The sequence below is a fragment of the Lagenorhynchus albirostris genome, chromosome 8, assembly GCF_949774975.1.
Source record: "Lagenorhynchus albirostris chromosome 8, mLagAlb1.1, whole genome shotgun sequence".
NCBI classification, from domain to species: Eukaryota; Metazoa; Chordata; class Mammalia; order Artiodactyla; family Delphinidae; genus Lagenorhynchus; species Lagenorhynchus albirostris.
The window spans coordinates 90,618,169-90,636,407 of record NC_083102.1 but is presented as its reverse complement, the minus strand read 5'-3'; the positions used below and the strand labels follow the sequence as shown (position 1 = coordinate 90,636,407).

The window sequence follows — 18,239 nt, the reverse complement described above, 5'->3', positions numbered from 1 at the left end:
GTCTTGACAGAATGTGTTGGAAAGAGAATGGAAGCGTCATTGCAAGTGTGGGCCATGCAAGGGGAGGAGGAAGGGAGAACCACACACAGCTGGTGCAGGAGCGGGGGCCGGAGGGGTCAGGACACGGACACCTGGGAGCCTAGTGGATGAGGAGAGAGGACCATGTAGTAAGAAAGGCACCAGCATGGCCTTTGCTTATCTTGAATTTTGCCTCAAGCCAGTATTGAAAATGATCCAGATAGCTGCTGTGGATTGCTTAGGTCTTTTTTTTTTTTTTTTTTTTTTTTTTTTTTTGCGGTACACAGCTCTCTCACTGCTGTGGCCTTTCCCATTGCAGAGCACAGGCTCCGGACGCGCAGGCCCAGCGGCCATGGCTCACGGGCCCAGCCGCTTTGCGGCATGTGGGATCTTCCTGGACCGGGGCATGAACCCACGTCCCCTGCATCGGCAGGCGGACTCAACCGCTGCGCCACCAGGGAAGCCCTGGTCTTTTTTTTTTCAAATAAGCATTTTGGTTACAATTTTATTTTAGAGGACAATTCTTTTTTTATTAAAGTATAGTTGCTATACAATATTATGTAAGTTACAGGTGGACAGTCTTTTTTATGACTGAGTAGTATTCCACTGCAGATATGTACCACATCTTCTTTATCCATTCATCTATTGATGAACACTTAGGTTGCTTCCATGCTTGGGCTATTGTAAATAATGCTGCTGTGAACGTTGGGGCGCATGTATCTTTTTGAATTAGTGTTTTTGTTTTTTCCGGATATATACCCAGGTGTGGTTAAAAGCAGGTCACAGACAAACCCTGTCCTGCCTCCTGGTTGAAGGGCTCATGGTGTTGGCAGCTACCCAACAGCCTCTGAGAATCGTCTGTGTCCACCTCCCATCTCATTACAATGCCTTGTCCTCAGCCTCGTTGCTCCTTGGAGGCTTAGGGCTCCTTCCACTAGAGGCTTTTGCTAGTGAGACCCTGCACTGGCCCTTTACGTGGCTCAGGGGAAGGTGCCATAGAAAAGAGAACCAGGGGATTAAAGAACAGACAGGAGAAGAGTAGTCTGTCCAAAGGTAAGAAACAGCATGGCTCCTTCAGGGAACAGTAAGTCAGGCAGCCAAGAATGGTGAGAAAAGGGAGGAAGGTCAGCTAGGGAGGACCAGAATGATGGATGGTGTTAAATGCTATGGATATTAACCCTCAAGCCAGAAGCTCTTAACCTGAGGATGGTAGTCTCTTCAGGTGTCAATGAATGGGTTTAAGGAGCTCCATGAACCCCCTAATATTATATACAAGGTGCGTATATTTTTCTGGGGAGAGTTTGTGGCTGTCATCAGATTCTCAAAGGGGTGATTTGCGGAAGCTTAGAACTATGGGCCAGGACTGTTCTAGGCAAAGGCCATCGAGGGTCTGAAGGGGGGCAGTGGCATAGCAGGGTGGGTGCAGCAGGATTTAGTGTCCCAGGTGATGGTGGAAATGAGGCAGAGGGGGAAATTCAGCTCGACTGCCTGGTTTCTGGCTAGAGGGACAGGAGGGTTTAGGGAACATGGTAGGTTGGGTAGAGAAGGTCACGATGGTGAGGGAGGGCTGCCATCATCCATCATGCTCTGAGGAGGTGGATAAAAGACCAGGCATGTTTCCGCTGGTAATTTGCCAGCCTCTGCCATGGACAACCTGACACCCTGCACTCCTTCCCCAGAGCCAGGGGTATGCCAGCACCCGGGCTGTTGTCCATCACTACGAGCTGCCGGGCGTCTCTCAGCTGTCCGGATAAGAGCTTCTCTGCGCTTGGGGCGGGGGCTGGCTCAGGCCCAGAGCCCAGCAGCCAGGGTGTTCTGACAGTTTGGAGACGCCTGATTTGTTGGAGAAAACAGTCTTTAATAGCCCAGAAAGAACATAGCTGCTTCTACTCAACAGTCTAGTTAGAATAGTTCCACTCAGTCACTAGTTCACTTTTATTAAGACCCCATTCACGAAACAAACAAGTACCATCTCTTTTAAAACCATTGGTTTGGGTCCATATAAAGGCAAAGCCCTTATGTATTTGGAGAGGATGGTTTTAATGAATCTAAATGGAAATGGTGAGGAAAAGCGCAACAGGTTTCTATTAACGTATTTTCAGCTGAATCAGGAACAAAACTGAGTTACAGAGGACCAAAATCTCGGGGAATTCCCTGGCAGTCCAGTGGTTAGGGCTCCACACTTCTGCAGGGGGCACGGGTTCGAACCCGGGTCAGGGATCTAATATCCCGCATGCCGTCTGGTGCAGCCAAAAAAAAAAATCTTGATGAGTTGTGCGGACCTGGTGAAATATTTCACTTTAATACAGTTTGAAACATTCAGAAACCTTTGTGTTGACTGTATGTCTCATTTGAAGTCCCCAGCGCTCCATCCTCTTTGAAGATTGTTAATCCAACGCTAGATTCTCTCACTTTGGAATGGGAGCCACCAAGCCACCCGAATGGCGTTTTGACAGAGTACACCTTAAAATATCAGCCAAGTAAGTTACGGGGAGAAGGAAACAGGGAAATACGGTTTACGAAGGAAAGAAACTGTTATCTTAAAATACAAACGGGGTATTTCTTTACAGATGTAGGATATATACATATACCTTCAAGTGTCATTCTAGAAGGAACTTCAAATCATACTTTTTAAAGAAAAATGACATGTGCTTTTGAAAATTAAATAACGTGTAGAATAATACAGACCTTGAGCACGGGGTTTAGGTGCGTGCTGTCATTATGTATGTAGGCGTCGTGTATTGTATAACCAGCGACTGGTAAGAAGAGGGGTTTCTTTGGCACAAGGCCTCTGAAGATGAGATTTACGGTTATTTAACAACCCATGACTCCACCTGCAAAAACAAAGACATGAGAAATGCTATTGCGATTCAACCAGAAAATTTTCCCAGCTTAGAAGCCCATGGAAAATGTATTTCCCCTTGTTACACCATATTATAGGATTTTTTTTATGGTTTATCCCATAGTTGATTTTTTTGTATTTAAAACATATGCAAAACAAAATTAAATATCTATCTATGTATATATATTTACATATATACATACATATAGTAATATATGTATTTGTATTAGAATCGCAGTGTGGACCTTGAGATTATCTTTTTAAAAAAGTTTTATTGGAGTATAGTTGATTTATAATGCTGTGTTAGTTTCAGGTGTACAGCAAAGTGAATCAGTTATACATATACATGTATCCACTCTCTTTTTAGATTCTTTTCCCATGTAGGCCATTACAGAGTGTTGAATAATGTTCCCTGTGCTATACAGTAGGCCCTTATTAGTTATCTATTTTATATGTAGTAGTGTGTGTATGTCAATCCCAATCCCCCAATTATAGGACTATGTAAGGTTATCAATTATGTCGGACAAAGAGTGAGTAGGATTACAAAAGTCAGTGTAGTCCAGGTTTAACATTTTTGGTCGACACATTTATTTACGATAGTATTCCTACGGCAATGAATGGGGAATGCACTTTGTCCTTTTTTTTTAATGGCGGTAACATTGGTTTATAAAATTATATAAGTTTCATGTGTACAACTCTGTATTTTGACTTCCATATACACTACAGAGTGCCTACCACTAAATGTTTAGTTTCCATCCAGTTGACCCCTTTACCCATTTCAACCTCCCCCCATTCCCCTTCCCTTCTGGTGACCATTGTTCTGTTCTCTGTATCAGTGTGTTTGTTTTCGTTTGGTTTGTTCATTTATTTTATTACTTTATTTTGTTTATATTCTTATTGACAGTTAACAGCACCCATGAATTAGGCCCTCTGGTGGATTTGAAAATTCCTGCCAACAAGACCCGCTGGACTTTAAAAAATTTAAATTTCAGCACTCGGTATAAATTTTATTTCTATGCACAAACAGCAGCAGGATCAGGAAATCAAATAACAGAGGAAGCAATAACAACTGTGGATGAAGGTAAGATGGGTATGTATAAAATCCATATAACTAGACGTATCGTGAGACAAATCTTTAAGTTTATGCTTTTTCTTTCCTTCTTACCATGGAAGTATCCATGTTACCCAATTAATAGAAACACTTATTTGTAACCTCTCATTCTGATACATATATATAAGCAGCTATTTAATTCATACTGGAATAATGATTTGATGTTTGTTTTTTAAGTCTCTATGAAATTTTTAAACTTACAGTAAAATATTGAGGTGAGAGTGGGAAATTACAGTGTTTTGCCACACTCAAATTCAGAGTTCACGGCAATGTTTTTTCCTATCTACAACTTTACATATATACACACATACACATCTGTGTAATACACACACGCACACACAGACATGCATACGTATACACAAATAAATACATGTAACTGTGGTTCTGATCTTGATTCACCAGAAAATAATTTGCTAGTCTACATACTGATTTAGGTTTTCTAGCAAGGATATCAAAACAGTTATTAAATAAAGCATTTACTTTGTGTTTGAGCATGGGACTTCATAGTTTGCTATGCCATCTGGTACAGAAAGCAAAAGAGCCCCATTAAATGTATTTAGAAAAAGAATGAACACTTCCTTTACTACTTTTAAAAATGATTTTGAAAAACTTGAGATTCGATGAAAATGATCAAAAGCATTGTAAAAGATTTTGCATGTCTCTAAATTGTAGAATTGCTTAAGGATCATTTATCTGATTATCTTCCATAGCATAAGAAATTGACATTTTTACCCCAAAATTGGTTTGAAATCTCCTAAGCCTTCTTACATAATAGGCAAGTATGAATAAAGCACTTTAAGTAATGTGGGGATTTGATTACTGGTAAGTTTGGGAACAAAAACGTACCTTTGTCCCCTGTACCTGATGTGGTACACTCCATTCTTCTTGCATGCTTTAGCATTTTAAGAAGTGTTTTTATGTAGCTTTACATGCTAACTATATAGTGTCCTATTTCTGTTTCCCTTCATGAAAGCTGGTATTCTCCCACCTGATGTAGGTGCAGGCAAAGGTAAAATCATTCAACTGCATGACTTTCTACATGTGTGAAATTTGCCATGTTAACCGTGGGGAAGTGCAGCATGGGTTAAAAGAGAAAATATTTAAAATAAGCTTTGAAGCACCAAAAGGAAGATGAGATCCTGCAAGATCTTGACTTTAAAATTCATGTCTAGTCCTTTTTACAAGGAGAAAGCCACGCATTGAATTCACCTTTTCTCAAGACTTATCCCAGGTCCAAATCCTAATCTTGGCTTTTAATGCTATGTCCGTGGCTAGACCAGACAGGACCCGAAATGTACCTTTGCCACAGACCCTCATGATGGCCATGCCGTCTATGAAGGGTTCAGAAATGTTAGTCCTGTGATAAAAACAGCCAGTCAGAAATCAGACCAACCGAGCTTCCTGTTCTAATCTGATTTACCTGTACTCCTCCTAGACACAGTGCACACGTTGCTGGCATCACACTACACTGTCCACCTGGAATTTCAGCTTAGCCGTACTCCAGCTGCCCTGGGACTGAAAACCTCCCCAGTGGGATCCCCTCTGACCAAGTGTTCAGGCAGCCCGCATGCTCTGCTCAGCTGTGTTATTCCATTTCTGTCTTCGCCAGACTGCTTAAGTCTCCTCCTGGGGCAGAGCCGACAATCACAGTGAATTACTCTTGTTCTCCTGTATTGCTCACAGCTCTCTGGATGAGGAAGACTGGTCGGGAGAATGGTGCCGGAATGAAGTGTAGTATTTCTTCCACCCAAAGATCCCCCAGTCTTTGACTCTTGGCTATTGGTAGCTTTGTCAGCTTTTTTAGGGAGCAGTGGAGGCCGCCCTGCCTCACATGGCACTGTTCTCATATAGAGCACCCCGGCCAGGGATTTTCTTGGGCTTTGACAGACTAAACAAGTACAAATTGGAATGAAGAAAAAGTCGACCAAAAGAAATAAGTGCTTTGCCCTAAGTTGTTCAAATCTTGGGAGCTTAGGCCTGGTCATATCTTCTCTTTTCGTACAAATCTTATACTCAGAGTCTTGGTAAATTTTAAAATGTAGATCAGGTAGATTTGGGAATGACTGAATAAGAACTGTAACCATTTTCAATCATCTTCATAATGTTTTATAGGTGTTTTTACCCTTGAAAGAACAAAGTTGTAAACATTCAAAATGTTTAGATCGTGGAAGGATGGAACCTCCCTTTTATAAGTGTGCTTCTTTCTGGGGATGATTAGATATCCATTAAAATCCGTGGTGGTCTTACAATAACTTACTGCTGGGTTCCCCTTAGACCCTTTCATGGAAGCGTTCCAGAGAAAGCGTGGCCTCTTTCCCTGTGCAGCGGCCATGTCGCTGGGGCTCAGCCTAGAGGCAGTAGCCGATTACTTGAGCTGCAGCAGGGCAGTTTGTGTTTTCCGTTGACTTGTCATATTGGAAGAGGACGTGCATGCCCCTGGAAAAAAACATCACCCGCTGATTTTAACAAATTCAGACTAACTAAAAGAAATGTCAGTTAATATAGTTGAGGTTTTACCGTTTGATGTTACTAAATTGAATTGTGAATTACTCCTGATTATAGAGACAAGCAAAAAGAGAGTCTCCGAAGGTTCCTAAAGCCCCCAGTGTTGAAATCTGGTGGGACTCAGATAAAAAGAGAAATGGTGTTTCAATTTTTTTTTTAAAGCTAAATCTAACCTTCTTTTCTATATTGTTTCATTTCATAGTGCATCAGTAAGTGAACATTGCTTACATAAAATGATAATATTTTACTATGATGAGACTTTAAACTGCTTGAGAATAATTTGTTTCCCTGGGTTTCCCTTCCTTAAAAATATTTCTTTTTTCAATCTAGGAATGAATTCTGTCCTCTTCTCTGTTTTCCTTCTTTGTGTAGAGTGTAGGGACTCTCTGGGAGACAAGAAAGATAAAAGTTCTTCACAATCCTTCCCAATTTTAGTATTTTTAATATATCTTATATATATATTTTTTTAATCTTTTACATTTTAATTTGAAGCAACATGAAAGAGAGTAAGTAAGAGATGAACCATTGAGAGAAAAGAGGTGTGATATCCTTGGCTATAGAAGCATCAGCCTCTAGGGATTTTCATTCACTTCTGAAGAGAGGAAAAGAGATGGCTTGGAGTTTACATTTTTAAATTTTCTTACAGATTTTAAGAGAGGTGAATGAAACCCAAGCTTCCAAATATACAATTACATTGTGTACATTTTGTATACAATTACAAAATGATTATCTAAACCATGAAGTAGAAGCCGGGAGAGTCCAGTTAGCTGTATTGTGCCAGGCTTACCCTTTTCCTTACCGTTACCCTCAGTTTGAGCATGGAAATAGGTACTCGAAATCTTCAGGAGTCACTTCCTTTGGTCTGTGTCTTTGTTTGGTCAAAACTCTCAGTATCGGTGTAAGAAACAGTAGATGTTTGGCTCCTTTTGTTCAATTTCTTTGTCCCTTTAAATAACTTCAGGGTCTGGGGTTCTAGGAAATAGACCTGTGAAGGCATCTATAGAAATGAATTGAAAACACGCAGATAATGGATTTGACTTATGGTCCCAGTATTGCTGATGGATGGACACTGCTTTATCTGTGGATTATTATCTGCTTTCTCACCTTGGGACCAGTCACCAGGACACTTTTGTCAGGTTACTAGTTGGGGCACAGGAATAGGGAGAAACTAACTGGAAAGTCAGGAACTGAACCTGGCTCTTGACCTAATTAGCAGCCGACTGTGGTCCAACAGGACAGAGCAGAGGAGGGCACTGAGGCGCTGGTGATGAATCCTCTCTGTGGTCAGGCTCTCACTGTATCATTATACCAGAGCCTACTGCACAGCTACCACTAGGTCAAGAAGGAAGGCCAGTGAGTAAAACTCAAGTTTAAAGTTCACAACTTTATTTGGCCTGAACCAAACCAAACCAAACAAACAAACAAAACAAAAATCTCCAACTATATAGATGTTTCAGTCAATCAACAGCTCATGTCTACCTGGCCCATAAAAACCATCATCCTTTTTAAGGCACTGTGTGTTAGCACAGTAAGGCAGACTCTGCCTTTGATGTGCTTACAGTCTGGCAGGTAAGACAACACATAAAAAAAGAGTGAAAAGAGATGGAATTTGAACAAAATGTTACCTGAGCTTAGAGGAGTGAGCCATTTATTTTGCCAAACAGGATCAGGAAAAGCTTCCCAAAGAAAGTAATATAGAACTTGTAGGACGGATAGAATTTTGGCAGATGAGTCAGGGGGTGGGGTGTATAAATTCTTAGGAGAGGGAATAAGCCAAAGCATGGGGTTTAAAAATCCACAGGATGTTTGGGTTATACCCAGCGGTCCACCTGCGAGCAGAGGTAAGCCATCCACATTTGAAACAGGGAAGTGACAGGGTCAGAGATGTAGTTTCGGAAGCTAAAACGTAGGTAACCACGCTGGTGGGCTGTACAAAGAAAGACTTAGAGTAGGAAGAGAGATTAGATACAGATTTAAGAAAGCCTAGAGGAGAAAAGACACTAGCACATCCAAGGAAACATTGCCTGGCATGTCATAGGTGCTCAGTGAGAGTTAGTTCAGTAACTGCATGAGTGGGTATTAAAAGCAAGGAAGGTTAGAATTCTCCATAATAAAAGGGGCCAAACCGCATAACCTTAGAAATTGCACTGTCTTCTCTGGGTGTCTTTAAAAATAAGCTGAGGGACCAGAGCATGTGAACGTTTATGAGGGACCAGAATATGTGAATATGAGGGACCAGAGCATGTGAACATTTCTGTTGAATATGGTGTAGCTGGCAGTAAGAAATGACTTTGTTACCCGGTTTTTAATTTGGGGGCTGCATTTGAGGAGATTGAGAACATTTTCAGGATGTACTGTGGATCATCTTGGAAAATAACTTGACCCAAATAAATGGATCAGATGTATCTGAAAAAATCAGAGCGAACCATCAACCTATATATTTTATACGTAACTAGGAATCTCTTTGGTTCGTGTTATTAAATACAAGGGACATAGTAAGTTCCATTGCATATGTTATTTTCAGGTTGTGGTACCTAAAACTGTTCTTTACCCACGACTCGTAAACAAGAGTAATAATGAATAATTATATTCCAGTGTTTAATGGATTCCCAAGTCAGGCGCCCTACTACATCCTCGCCACATCTACTAGGAGATGGCGTAGCTTTAGTTTTCAGCAGTGTATGAGAACCCAGTGCCCTCTCCTTAATGAAGTGTGCTCCGCACGTAATGAGCTGGGTGGCCAGTGAATGTTTGTGACAAAATGTTGAATATAGTCCAACTTTCTGTTTAGGCCTTTATCATGCAAATAAATATTAAAAAAAACAAAAACAAAAACTATGGGTTTAGAAAAACCAATACTTGGGAAAGGTTGAGTCTATAACTTGGATAAATTTTAAGGTATTTAAGTTTACCGAAAGATTCATCTTGTGAACCTTAAAAAAACAATCCTTTCCATAGTTCGATCCAGCTATTTAATGTATAACAGTTCTTTTTAGAAATATCATTAGAGAAACTCAATAATTTCACAAGGCAAGGTTGAGATCAAGAAGCTTCCTTTGTATCAAAAAGATTTAACTCAATGGGAATATACGCAATTAAAATGCAATCTGATATCCAGTCGATTTTTCTTTGAGGACGTTTTCATGTAGTCCTTCATTTTCACTGATTTATTTGACATGACCCAACTTATAATCATCAAAAATGATAAACTGAAGCACCCTAGATTTTGTCTTTAGCTTTTAAAGTGTATTTTCCTTTCTGGAAGCATTAAGTCACTTTTGTTCCCTTAAAATATTCAAATGTGTTGTTTTTGCAAAATTTCCGTAGGCAAAGAAGAATGGAGGAAAGAAACTGTAAATGGTTCTCGGGGCTTCTTTGGGTTATAGGGTCTAATGCCAGGAACAGCATACCAAATTCAAGTTGGTGCTGACGGGGACTCTGGCTTTGTGGGTTCAGAGGGTATCTTTGAGACAGGCCCAGGTGAGGCACACACCATGCCCGTTCTGGCTCCCAGTCAGAGGTGAAGCCACCCACCGCTCCAGCTGGAGGCGGGAGTGCTGGTGGAGCTGTGTTTTGGCTAGGAATGTCAACTGTGCGGCCCAGTTGGGTGGGGAGTTGGGTTCTTAATTGTCTTTGGCTCTTTATATCAAATGAATTCCAGAATTGAGCACGTCATCTTCTAATCACACGATTGCCAAAACCATTACAAAAGCAGAGGGAAATATGATTCTTAACCTACATGATTTGGGTGATTCAATTTTTCACATCATTTACATGTCTAAACTTGCCCTCGGAGTTAGGATGGAATTTTTGAAACGCTTTAGAGCTGAAATAACTCATTGATAAAGTCACAATTTTTTATGCCAGAATGGACTGTAACCCAGCAGAACCCTGCAGTTTGGGTTAGACAACTGATGCAAAGAACGTTAAACTGGTATAGAGCAAGAAATTGTTCAATGCATGTATTTCATTATCGTACCATATTTGACTGCCTGTATATATTTTAGTTATGTGAACATTATCACAATACACAAGGACATTACAGTTTCTAAAATAAAGAAAAAAGTTTCTAAAATAAAGAAAAATGTTCTTGTAAGATGCAAGAATATTCCTATTTACTCATAAGATGGAAAACAATCCTCACTTGCTTCAGTTTTAAGAGGGGTTGCGTGGTGTGTGTCCATTTTGTGATTCATAAAATCATGTTATCTTCAGTCACTTCATGCATTCTTGGGGGCATGTTGAATTTCCTGTAGAACCTCTAGGCAAAAATGTATTTTTTTGTGTCTTTCCTTACCCAAGCATTATGATTTTTAATATCATTTCTTCTAATTTAGAAAAGATACAAACATGAGTGGTTTTTTAAAACAGAAAGAAACCAAAGGTAATAATCAATAACTTATTAAATAAAGGTAATATTAAAATACCTTATAAAAATATTCATGTGCTAAAATCATAATGCTTAAGGAAAAAAATTTTTTTCCTTTCTTTTTTTGATTTTCATATCCACTTGCGTACAGAGTTCTAGGAAAATACTGTTTTAAACTTAAAAGAGGAATATCCATTCACAGCTAGTGTGATGAGGTGTTTGTTATTATCGAGAGATTTTAATTTCAAAATACTAAAAACTCAAGTAGATATTCTGCCCATATTTACAGCTAGAATGCTAATAATAACAGCCCTAGCATTTATTCAGAGCTAATCTGTACCAGGTGAATGGTTTTCTTGGCTTTTCTCATTTGGTCCTTACAACAATCCTTTGAAGGAGACAGTGTTGTTACCCACTCACACCTCACGTCAACGACCAGTAATGAGAGGTAGAGGGCCTACCCTGTCACCCAGCTAGAACGCAGAGAGCTCAGCCTTTCAACTGAGGAGAGGCTCTCACTACACCCCCTGTTCAGGGCCACAGAGGCCCACATTCCAAGGGGAACAGGTTGTCTCAAAAATGACCACTCTGTTCAGCACTTGGGGCATCTTTCCAGCACCCTTCATGGCCCCGGTGTACTCCCCACCTTGCAGATCTAGCTAGAATTGGATTCCACCCACAAAATCAAGTTGTGGCGTATTTTTTTGGCCCTCTTCTAGCACAGAGGGCAAACCCTTTAGAAAAACATTTTGTCTTCGGTGTTATTATACCTAAAGTAACAGCTGCAGCTGGCAAGTAAGTTCAAGATGAGCAACCATCATGGGTGGGCCATTCTTGTGTGCCAACGAAGGAGAAATAGGACAAGGCCACAACCACTTCTCGTCACCTTTGACGTGAGAGAATGAATATCCATTAAACCCTAGTGACTTTAGTTAACATATTACCTCCAGGAGCAAGTACTGTTAATCCAACTTCCGTGTGCTTCCGGTTTCCATGTCTGTCCTGTAAGGATGAACTCCAGGGCGACAGTACTGTCTTCTGCTGCTCTTGCTTTTCGCTCCTCCAGCTAGGTTTTGAGGTGTGAATGCCAGTACTTGGCGTGGAAACATACCATCCTGGCTGATTTTTTAACTCTTTGCGTGAATGAGCTCCTTCTCTCTCTGAGTTCTGCGTATTTCAGGAACCTAGACTGGACTTTCATCTGTGCTTGTTGTATGAATCTTCTTAGCGTGACACCGTCTCTGCCTTTGACAGTCTGGATTTTTAAGGTCTATTTCTTAACTTCTTTTCCTGTGGCACACACTGGAAAACAAAGGAGACTAGAGGCGTTGTCCTGGTGTCATGCTTCTCACCCACACTTTTGTTAAGACCCCACCTCCTCTTCTTGCCTTCTCCCCTCCTTCCCTCAATCATTGTGTCTCTTCTCTCCTTTCACAAAAGATTTAGAGCAGATTTGCTTTCACTGGGCCCAACAGTTGGGGTGTTTTTTTTAGTGGATTGTGTTTTTTTGGTCAACTGCCTCCAAACTTTGGCCAAGGTCCTTGTTTTCCCTTTCTAAACATTTCTAACTACTTTAACAGGACACTTTTATACATAATGGGTTCTTCAAAAATAGCCATTTATCTCACTCTTTTTCTTCCATGTTTTTAAAATTCTTTTTAGTTTTTATTTTACATTGGAATATAGTTGTTTAACAATGTTGTGTTAGTTTCAGGTGTACAGCAGAGTGATTCAGTTATACATATATTCATTCTTTTTTAGATTCTTTTCCCATTTAGGTTATCCCAGAATATTGAGCAGAGTTCCCTGTGCTATACAGTAGGCCCTTGTTGGTTGTCTATTTTAAATATAGTAGTGGGTATACGTCAATCCCAATCTCCCAATTTATCTCTCTCCCCACCTTTCCCCTTTGGTAACCTTAACTTTGTTTTCTAAGTCTGTGAGTCTGTTGTCTTCTGTGTTCTGTTATTCTAAGTACTCAAGGACGTTTTCCTCAGAGACCTACTCCCACACAGCACAGGTTAAACATGAGACAACAAGCAATGTGATGGAGAAGATTGTTGTTAAGACTAACTTCTAGGAAACAAAATCAATTTCATGCCCCTGGCTTCTTTTCTGTTTTCGGATTCTTTATATTTGTCTATTTGTTTAATGTGTTGCTCTATGGCTTATTCAAGTAATACATGAATATAATTTTACTGTAAAAGTTTTTTGTTGTTGTTGTTGTTGTTTTGCGGTACGCGGGCCTCTCACTGTTGTGGCCTCTCCCGTTGCGGAGCACAGGCTCCGGACGCGCAGGCTCAGCAGCCATGGCTCACGGGCCCAGCCGCTCCGCGGCATGTGGGATCTTCCCGGACCGGGGCACGAACCCGTGTCCCCTGCATCAGCAGGCGGACCCCCAACCACTGAGCCACCAGGGAAGCCCTGTAAAAGTTTTAAATAAAGGGACAATCCTCTGTCACTTTCCTACCCAATCCTACTATATTACCCACCCATTGAAACTCAGATTCAAGAAGAGAAAGCCTCACAGGCTTCATTATGTGTGTGTGTGTGTGTGTGAGATGCACAGTGGTGGCCATGACTTGGGTTTGTATATGTATCTCTAGTTAAGATGATTTTGGAATGTCCTGGGAACACTTGGAGCCTCTTATAGTCATTCTGGGCTTCAGATCCCTTTTCATATGGATGGGAAATCAATAGAAGCTATTTTCACTTACATAATTTTTGTTTTATATCAACTTCTGGTGCGTTTGTGTGTGTGTATGTATACGTGTGTGAGCATGCATACACGTGCACCTCTTAACATACTGTGTCTGCCCAGTCTTAAATAAATGGGATAGTGACATATTTGAAACTTTTTTCTTTAGACATAGGGGCAAAAATTCAAAGTCAACTTGGATGTTTCTTTATCAGCTGTCAAGAAATATTTCTACTTTGTTCGTAGTTGCATAGCTGCAGACTGCCAGCCGGCAGTTCAATTTTGACAGTTACCATGTCTATTAAGACTGTGTCTATGCTAATACTTGAGGATCTTATTGCCGTTTGCCCTTATCAGTTGCATTCAATTAGATGAAAAACGTAAATGTAGATACTATTTATTAAAGGGCTGTAAATCATTAAGCATATTAAGAACAAGGACTCTGTAACTTCAGTCAAATGCTCCATAGACTTACACCGGTTGATTTTTGGTTCAGTTTCAAAGAAAATGTACATATCAGAGACCATGTGTGAATCGACAGAACTGTGTTCCCAAAGAGTATGTACTGATGGACTTTTAAAATATTTCAAAGGTAGAAAGTCGCTACAACATTTTATTCTCTGTAAAGACTTCTGCAGAGTTGATGCCTGGACATCAGTGCATTATAGCAGTAGTGCATAATGGCTGGTACCATGTGCTTTGGAGTCCGCAGTCTTGGGTGAAGCTCCAACTCTCAGGCACGGTCTTTACCCTTTCTGAGCATGGGTTTATTCCTCATGCCTACCTCACAGGATTTTTGTGAAGACTGAATGAGATTTTGCCCTCATCACAGTGCCTAGTATAGAATAAGTTTCAAAATGCTAGCTCTCGTTATCATTGTTTTCATCTTCATCCCGATGATGGTTACGGTACGTGTATGGTAGGGGAGCCCTGCCCATCCTCATGTTTCAGTTGTATCTAATGATGATACAACTCAAAACCCCAATAACCAATGAGACACAAGGGGCTATTGGGGAAAGGCTACTGGCAATTTGATTTATGTTCCAGAGAATGTATTTCCACTTCTCATTTTATTTCTTCAACACACATCCACATATTTTTCACATTTCTCTTCACACTTGATTTTAAGCATTTCATTTTTCTCCCTATCCTTTGGGTGGAGAAAAAAGGCAATGAGGTGCTATTTTTGCAGCATAGAGCAGAACCTGGGATAGGTGTCGCCATGCTTCTTTCTGCATCCAGCAGTCACATACATCTAACCCAACCATGTTAAATGGATTCAGAAGAAATTGAATCAAAAAAAATGATATAGGCATTCTTCTGAATTAAAAAAAACGAAAACCTTTTACCTTGATTATGGTCAAAAGAGAAAAAAATCAAGACCTTTTTTAAAAAGATTCATACCAGTGTTTTCAACAAATTCTCATGGGCTTGTCTGAATAGCCATTGATGCTGCACTTTGTCCCATTTGATTGACACTTTTGAATAATGCTGGTAATGCTAATTATTCTGTGTTTTTCTTAGGAGATTTGCATACTGTGATTGGTTGAATAAGGGGCTTCACATTATTTGACTCAAAACAGAATAGAGGAAGACTTAAAGTACATGTATACATGTGAATGAGTATTTTCTTTCTAAACTGGCCACTTATTCCGATAATGATACCACTGATCAAGATATATCTCAGAGTCTTTTGATTGGATTCTGAACGATATTGAATATTGCTTACTGATCCTTTGAGGGTAAATAGGATTTTTCAGAAATTTCCCCAGATCTTTCAGAACCAACTCTTATAAATGAGACGAATAACAAATGAGATGAAAAACAGATCTAAGTAATATTTTGGGTGCAAGTCGAGATGTTATAGAAAATAATAAGGTTGGTTATCTTATGTGGACAGGTTTCATGTGTGGAAAGTTTCCTTTTTAAACAGAAGGTTTCCAACACATTTGGAAAAGTTGCAACATCATTGCGATGTTATTTTAGCCTCCCAGAGTGGTTCCTTTGAAAGAAAAATACTCAATTAGATGTATACTTTCTGTTCTGTTTAAAATGGTTTTCTAGTCTTATCATTGTACTTAATGTACAATTTATCCCAAAAACAATAAAAATTTTAATTGGTTTGGGACTGTGTTTCTGTTGAAAATATATAGTGAAAATAACTATGAACACAATGCTCAGCAGGGTTTGTTAGCATTGAATGGTGTTAGCAGTCGGATTTCTCTATTTGAATTGTTTTAATTATTGACGATTTTTCAGAGTTAAGTATTTATGTAACTCCTGATTGATAACTGACAGATTCCAAGGCGGGGCCACATGTAAAATATAGAAAAGCTTATGTACTATGGCAGTTTTTTTTTACTACAAGTGACTACAACAGTTGTCACCGCTCCCTTAACCCAGTCACACTGACGCCATTGATTTGTTTTCCAGCGATGGCAAGCCGGCAGGTGGATATAGCGACGCAGGGCTGGTTCATTGGTCTAATGTGTGCTGTCGCTCTCCTGATCTTAATTTTGCTGATTGTTTGCTTCATCAGAAGAAACAAAGGTGGTAAATATCCAGGTAAGAAAGAAAGATTGAAATTGCCGTATAATGCTGCATGATGAGCCATTAAACTAAAAAGAAATCATGAGAGTAATCACGGAGATTGCAGTAAGTGTATCCTCCCAAGAGCCATACATTTGGACTTTCTGTTCAAATAATTTTTGATCCCTTTGTATGTAATGGAAGACTCAACATTGCCAAGGATCAGAAGACACTTGGGGGAGCAGATGAATCAGTCCTCTGACGGTCTTAGTGACTCTGCTTCCTTAGGCTTTACATGAGTCATAGGTGCTGAAATAGCACCTAAAACCAACAGGCAGAGGGAGAAGGTACCTCAAGTTTTCCAGAGGAAGTGATGCATGAACTGGATCTTGATATCATGATGTGTACTGTTGCTTTCCGTATATGGTTAATGTTTTGTTCAATTTAGTGGATCCAGTGAATTTCTATTTTCTTTACCTGGCCATTTCCCCTCCAGTGGCAGAGAAAAAATCTACAAAAAATTAGATTTACAAAAACAATTTGTAACCATGAATATAGTTAATAGATAGATTGGTAAAATAGAGGGAAATCTTAGAAGCTTCAGACTTATTCCTTTAGCAGGTAAGAGACTTGTGCCAAAATGCTTTTTTTTTTCTGCAGTACGCGGGCCTCTCACTGTTGTGGCCTCTCCCGTTGCGGAGCACAGGCTCCGGACGCGCAGGCTCAGCGGCCATGGCTCACGGGCCCAGCCGCTCCGCGGCATGTGGGATCTTCCCGGACCAGGGCACGAACCCGTGTCCCCTGCATCGGCAGGCGGACTCTCAACCACTGCACCACCAGGGAAGCCCACAAAATGCTTTTTATATGAAGTCAACTTTGTATGTTAATTAGATGTTCATTCTACAAATTTACCTCCAAGAGACTAGAACATCAAAATATATGCATAGGGGGTTCCCTGGTTGCCTAGTGGTTAGGATTCCGGGCTTTCACTGCCGTGGCCCGGGTTCAATCCCTGGTCAGGGAACTAAGATCTGCAAGCCACGTGGCAAGTAAATAAATAAATAAATTTACTTTACCAGATGTATCAAGCCACATGATACATCTGGCTGTATAACTCTATGGTGTATAGAATTATTTCCCACTGCTGTATATCTCATAGAGTGCACTCCTGAAAACATTGAATAAGGAAACACAGGATCAATAGATAATAATGTCATTTTGGAATTTTTTTTAGTTAAAGAAAAGGAAGATGCCCATGCGGATCCTGAAATCCAACCTATGAAGGAAGATGACGGCACTTTTGGAGAATACAGGTGAGCCCCTGCTTCTCAGCCACCCTTCATCCTCCCTGCCTTGAACAGACACCACACTCAGTCTCCTTAGAATGGGATTCAGCCAGGAATGCACTCTGCCTGGGATTTCCTATTTATCTCAAAAATTAATTTAGAAACACTTGCGTGTCTAAATGTTTACACACCCCGCACAGTTAAAATAATCTCACTTTCATTAAAAAATAAATTTCCATCTTAGTGGTAGGTTTGGAGATGGAATATCTTCCACTCTGTCCTATTTTCCAGAGACCCTTGCTGTAATTGATCAACATAGAAAAGCTGGTGTGTGATAATAAGAGTTAAAACAACAATAAAGACCCTACAAACCTGCATTGTAAAGCAAACAAACTGTCCTCGTCATTCTCTAAGCAGTGCTTTTGTAAAATTTATGTTACTCTTTTTCATCTTGGATTTGAAGCCTTTTTTCCAAAACAGGTACCTGTACCCCCTCCTATTAATCATGAAATGATGACCAGGCTGTTTTAGAAGCCGTTAATTATTAAGAAATATCACAGCCCTGGAGGCAGTGTATTAACTCACAGGGTTTTGCTAAAACATTCCTGGCTTGGCTCTGTCTTTAAAGACAAATTTAATGTAACCTGTGTGCTAAATACTTTTTTTAAAATAAAAAGGAAGAAAGAAACTGTTTAAACAAAGATATTCTTGCCTAGGGGGTATAGGTCTTTTTAAAGAGAGATAAGTGGTTACTTTAGATATGTTCAAAAACAAAAACAAAAGATATATTTATTCATTTAAAAGATTGGGATCTTGGTGTTCCAAAAGCATACATCTATTAATCAATGCCTTTGCACAGTGTTCTTTCTTTCTATAAGCCT

At 40.0% G+C, this 18,239-nt stretch overlaps 1 protein-coding gene across 22 annotated transcripts in view; it reads left to right on the top strand.

The window, feature by feature from the left end:
- Positions 1-18,239, top strand: part of NRCAM (neuronal cell adhesion molecule) — a 90,873-nt gene that overhangs the window by 62,365 nt on the left and 10,269 nt on the right. For 8 of the 22 annotated variants that reach the window (XM_060157321.1, XM_060157316.1, XM_060157325.1 and 5 more), the window contains 4 exons: positions 2,376-2,498; positions 3,765-3,941; positions 15,977-16,108; positions 17,307-17,385. In XM_060157321.1, coding sequence (XP_060013304.1) covers positions 2,376-2,498; positions 3,765-3,941; positions 15,977-16,108; positions 17,307-17,385 — 511 coding nt within the window. Of the gene's footprint in view, positions 1-2,375; positions 2,499-3,764; positions 3,951-4,944; positions 4,981-15,976; positions 16,109-17,306; positions 17,386-18,239 lie in introns of all 22 variants that reach the window. The other 14 variants (XM_060157327.1, XM_060157314.1, XM_060157329.1 and 11 more) reach the window with 6 other exon arrangements.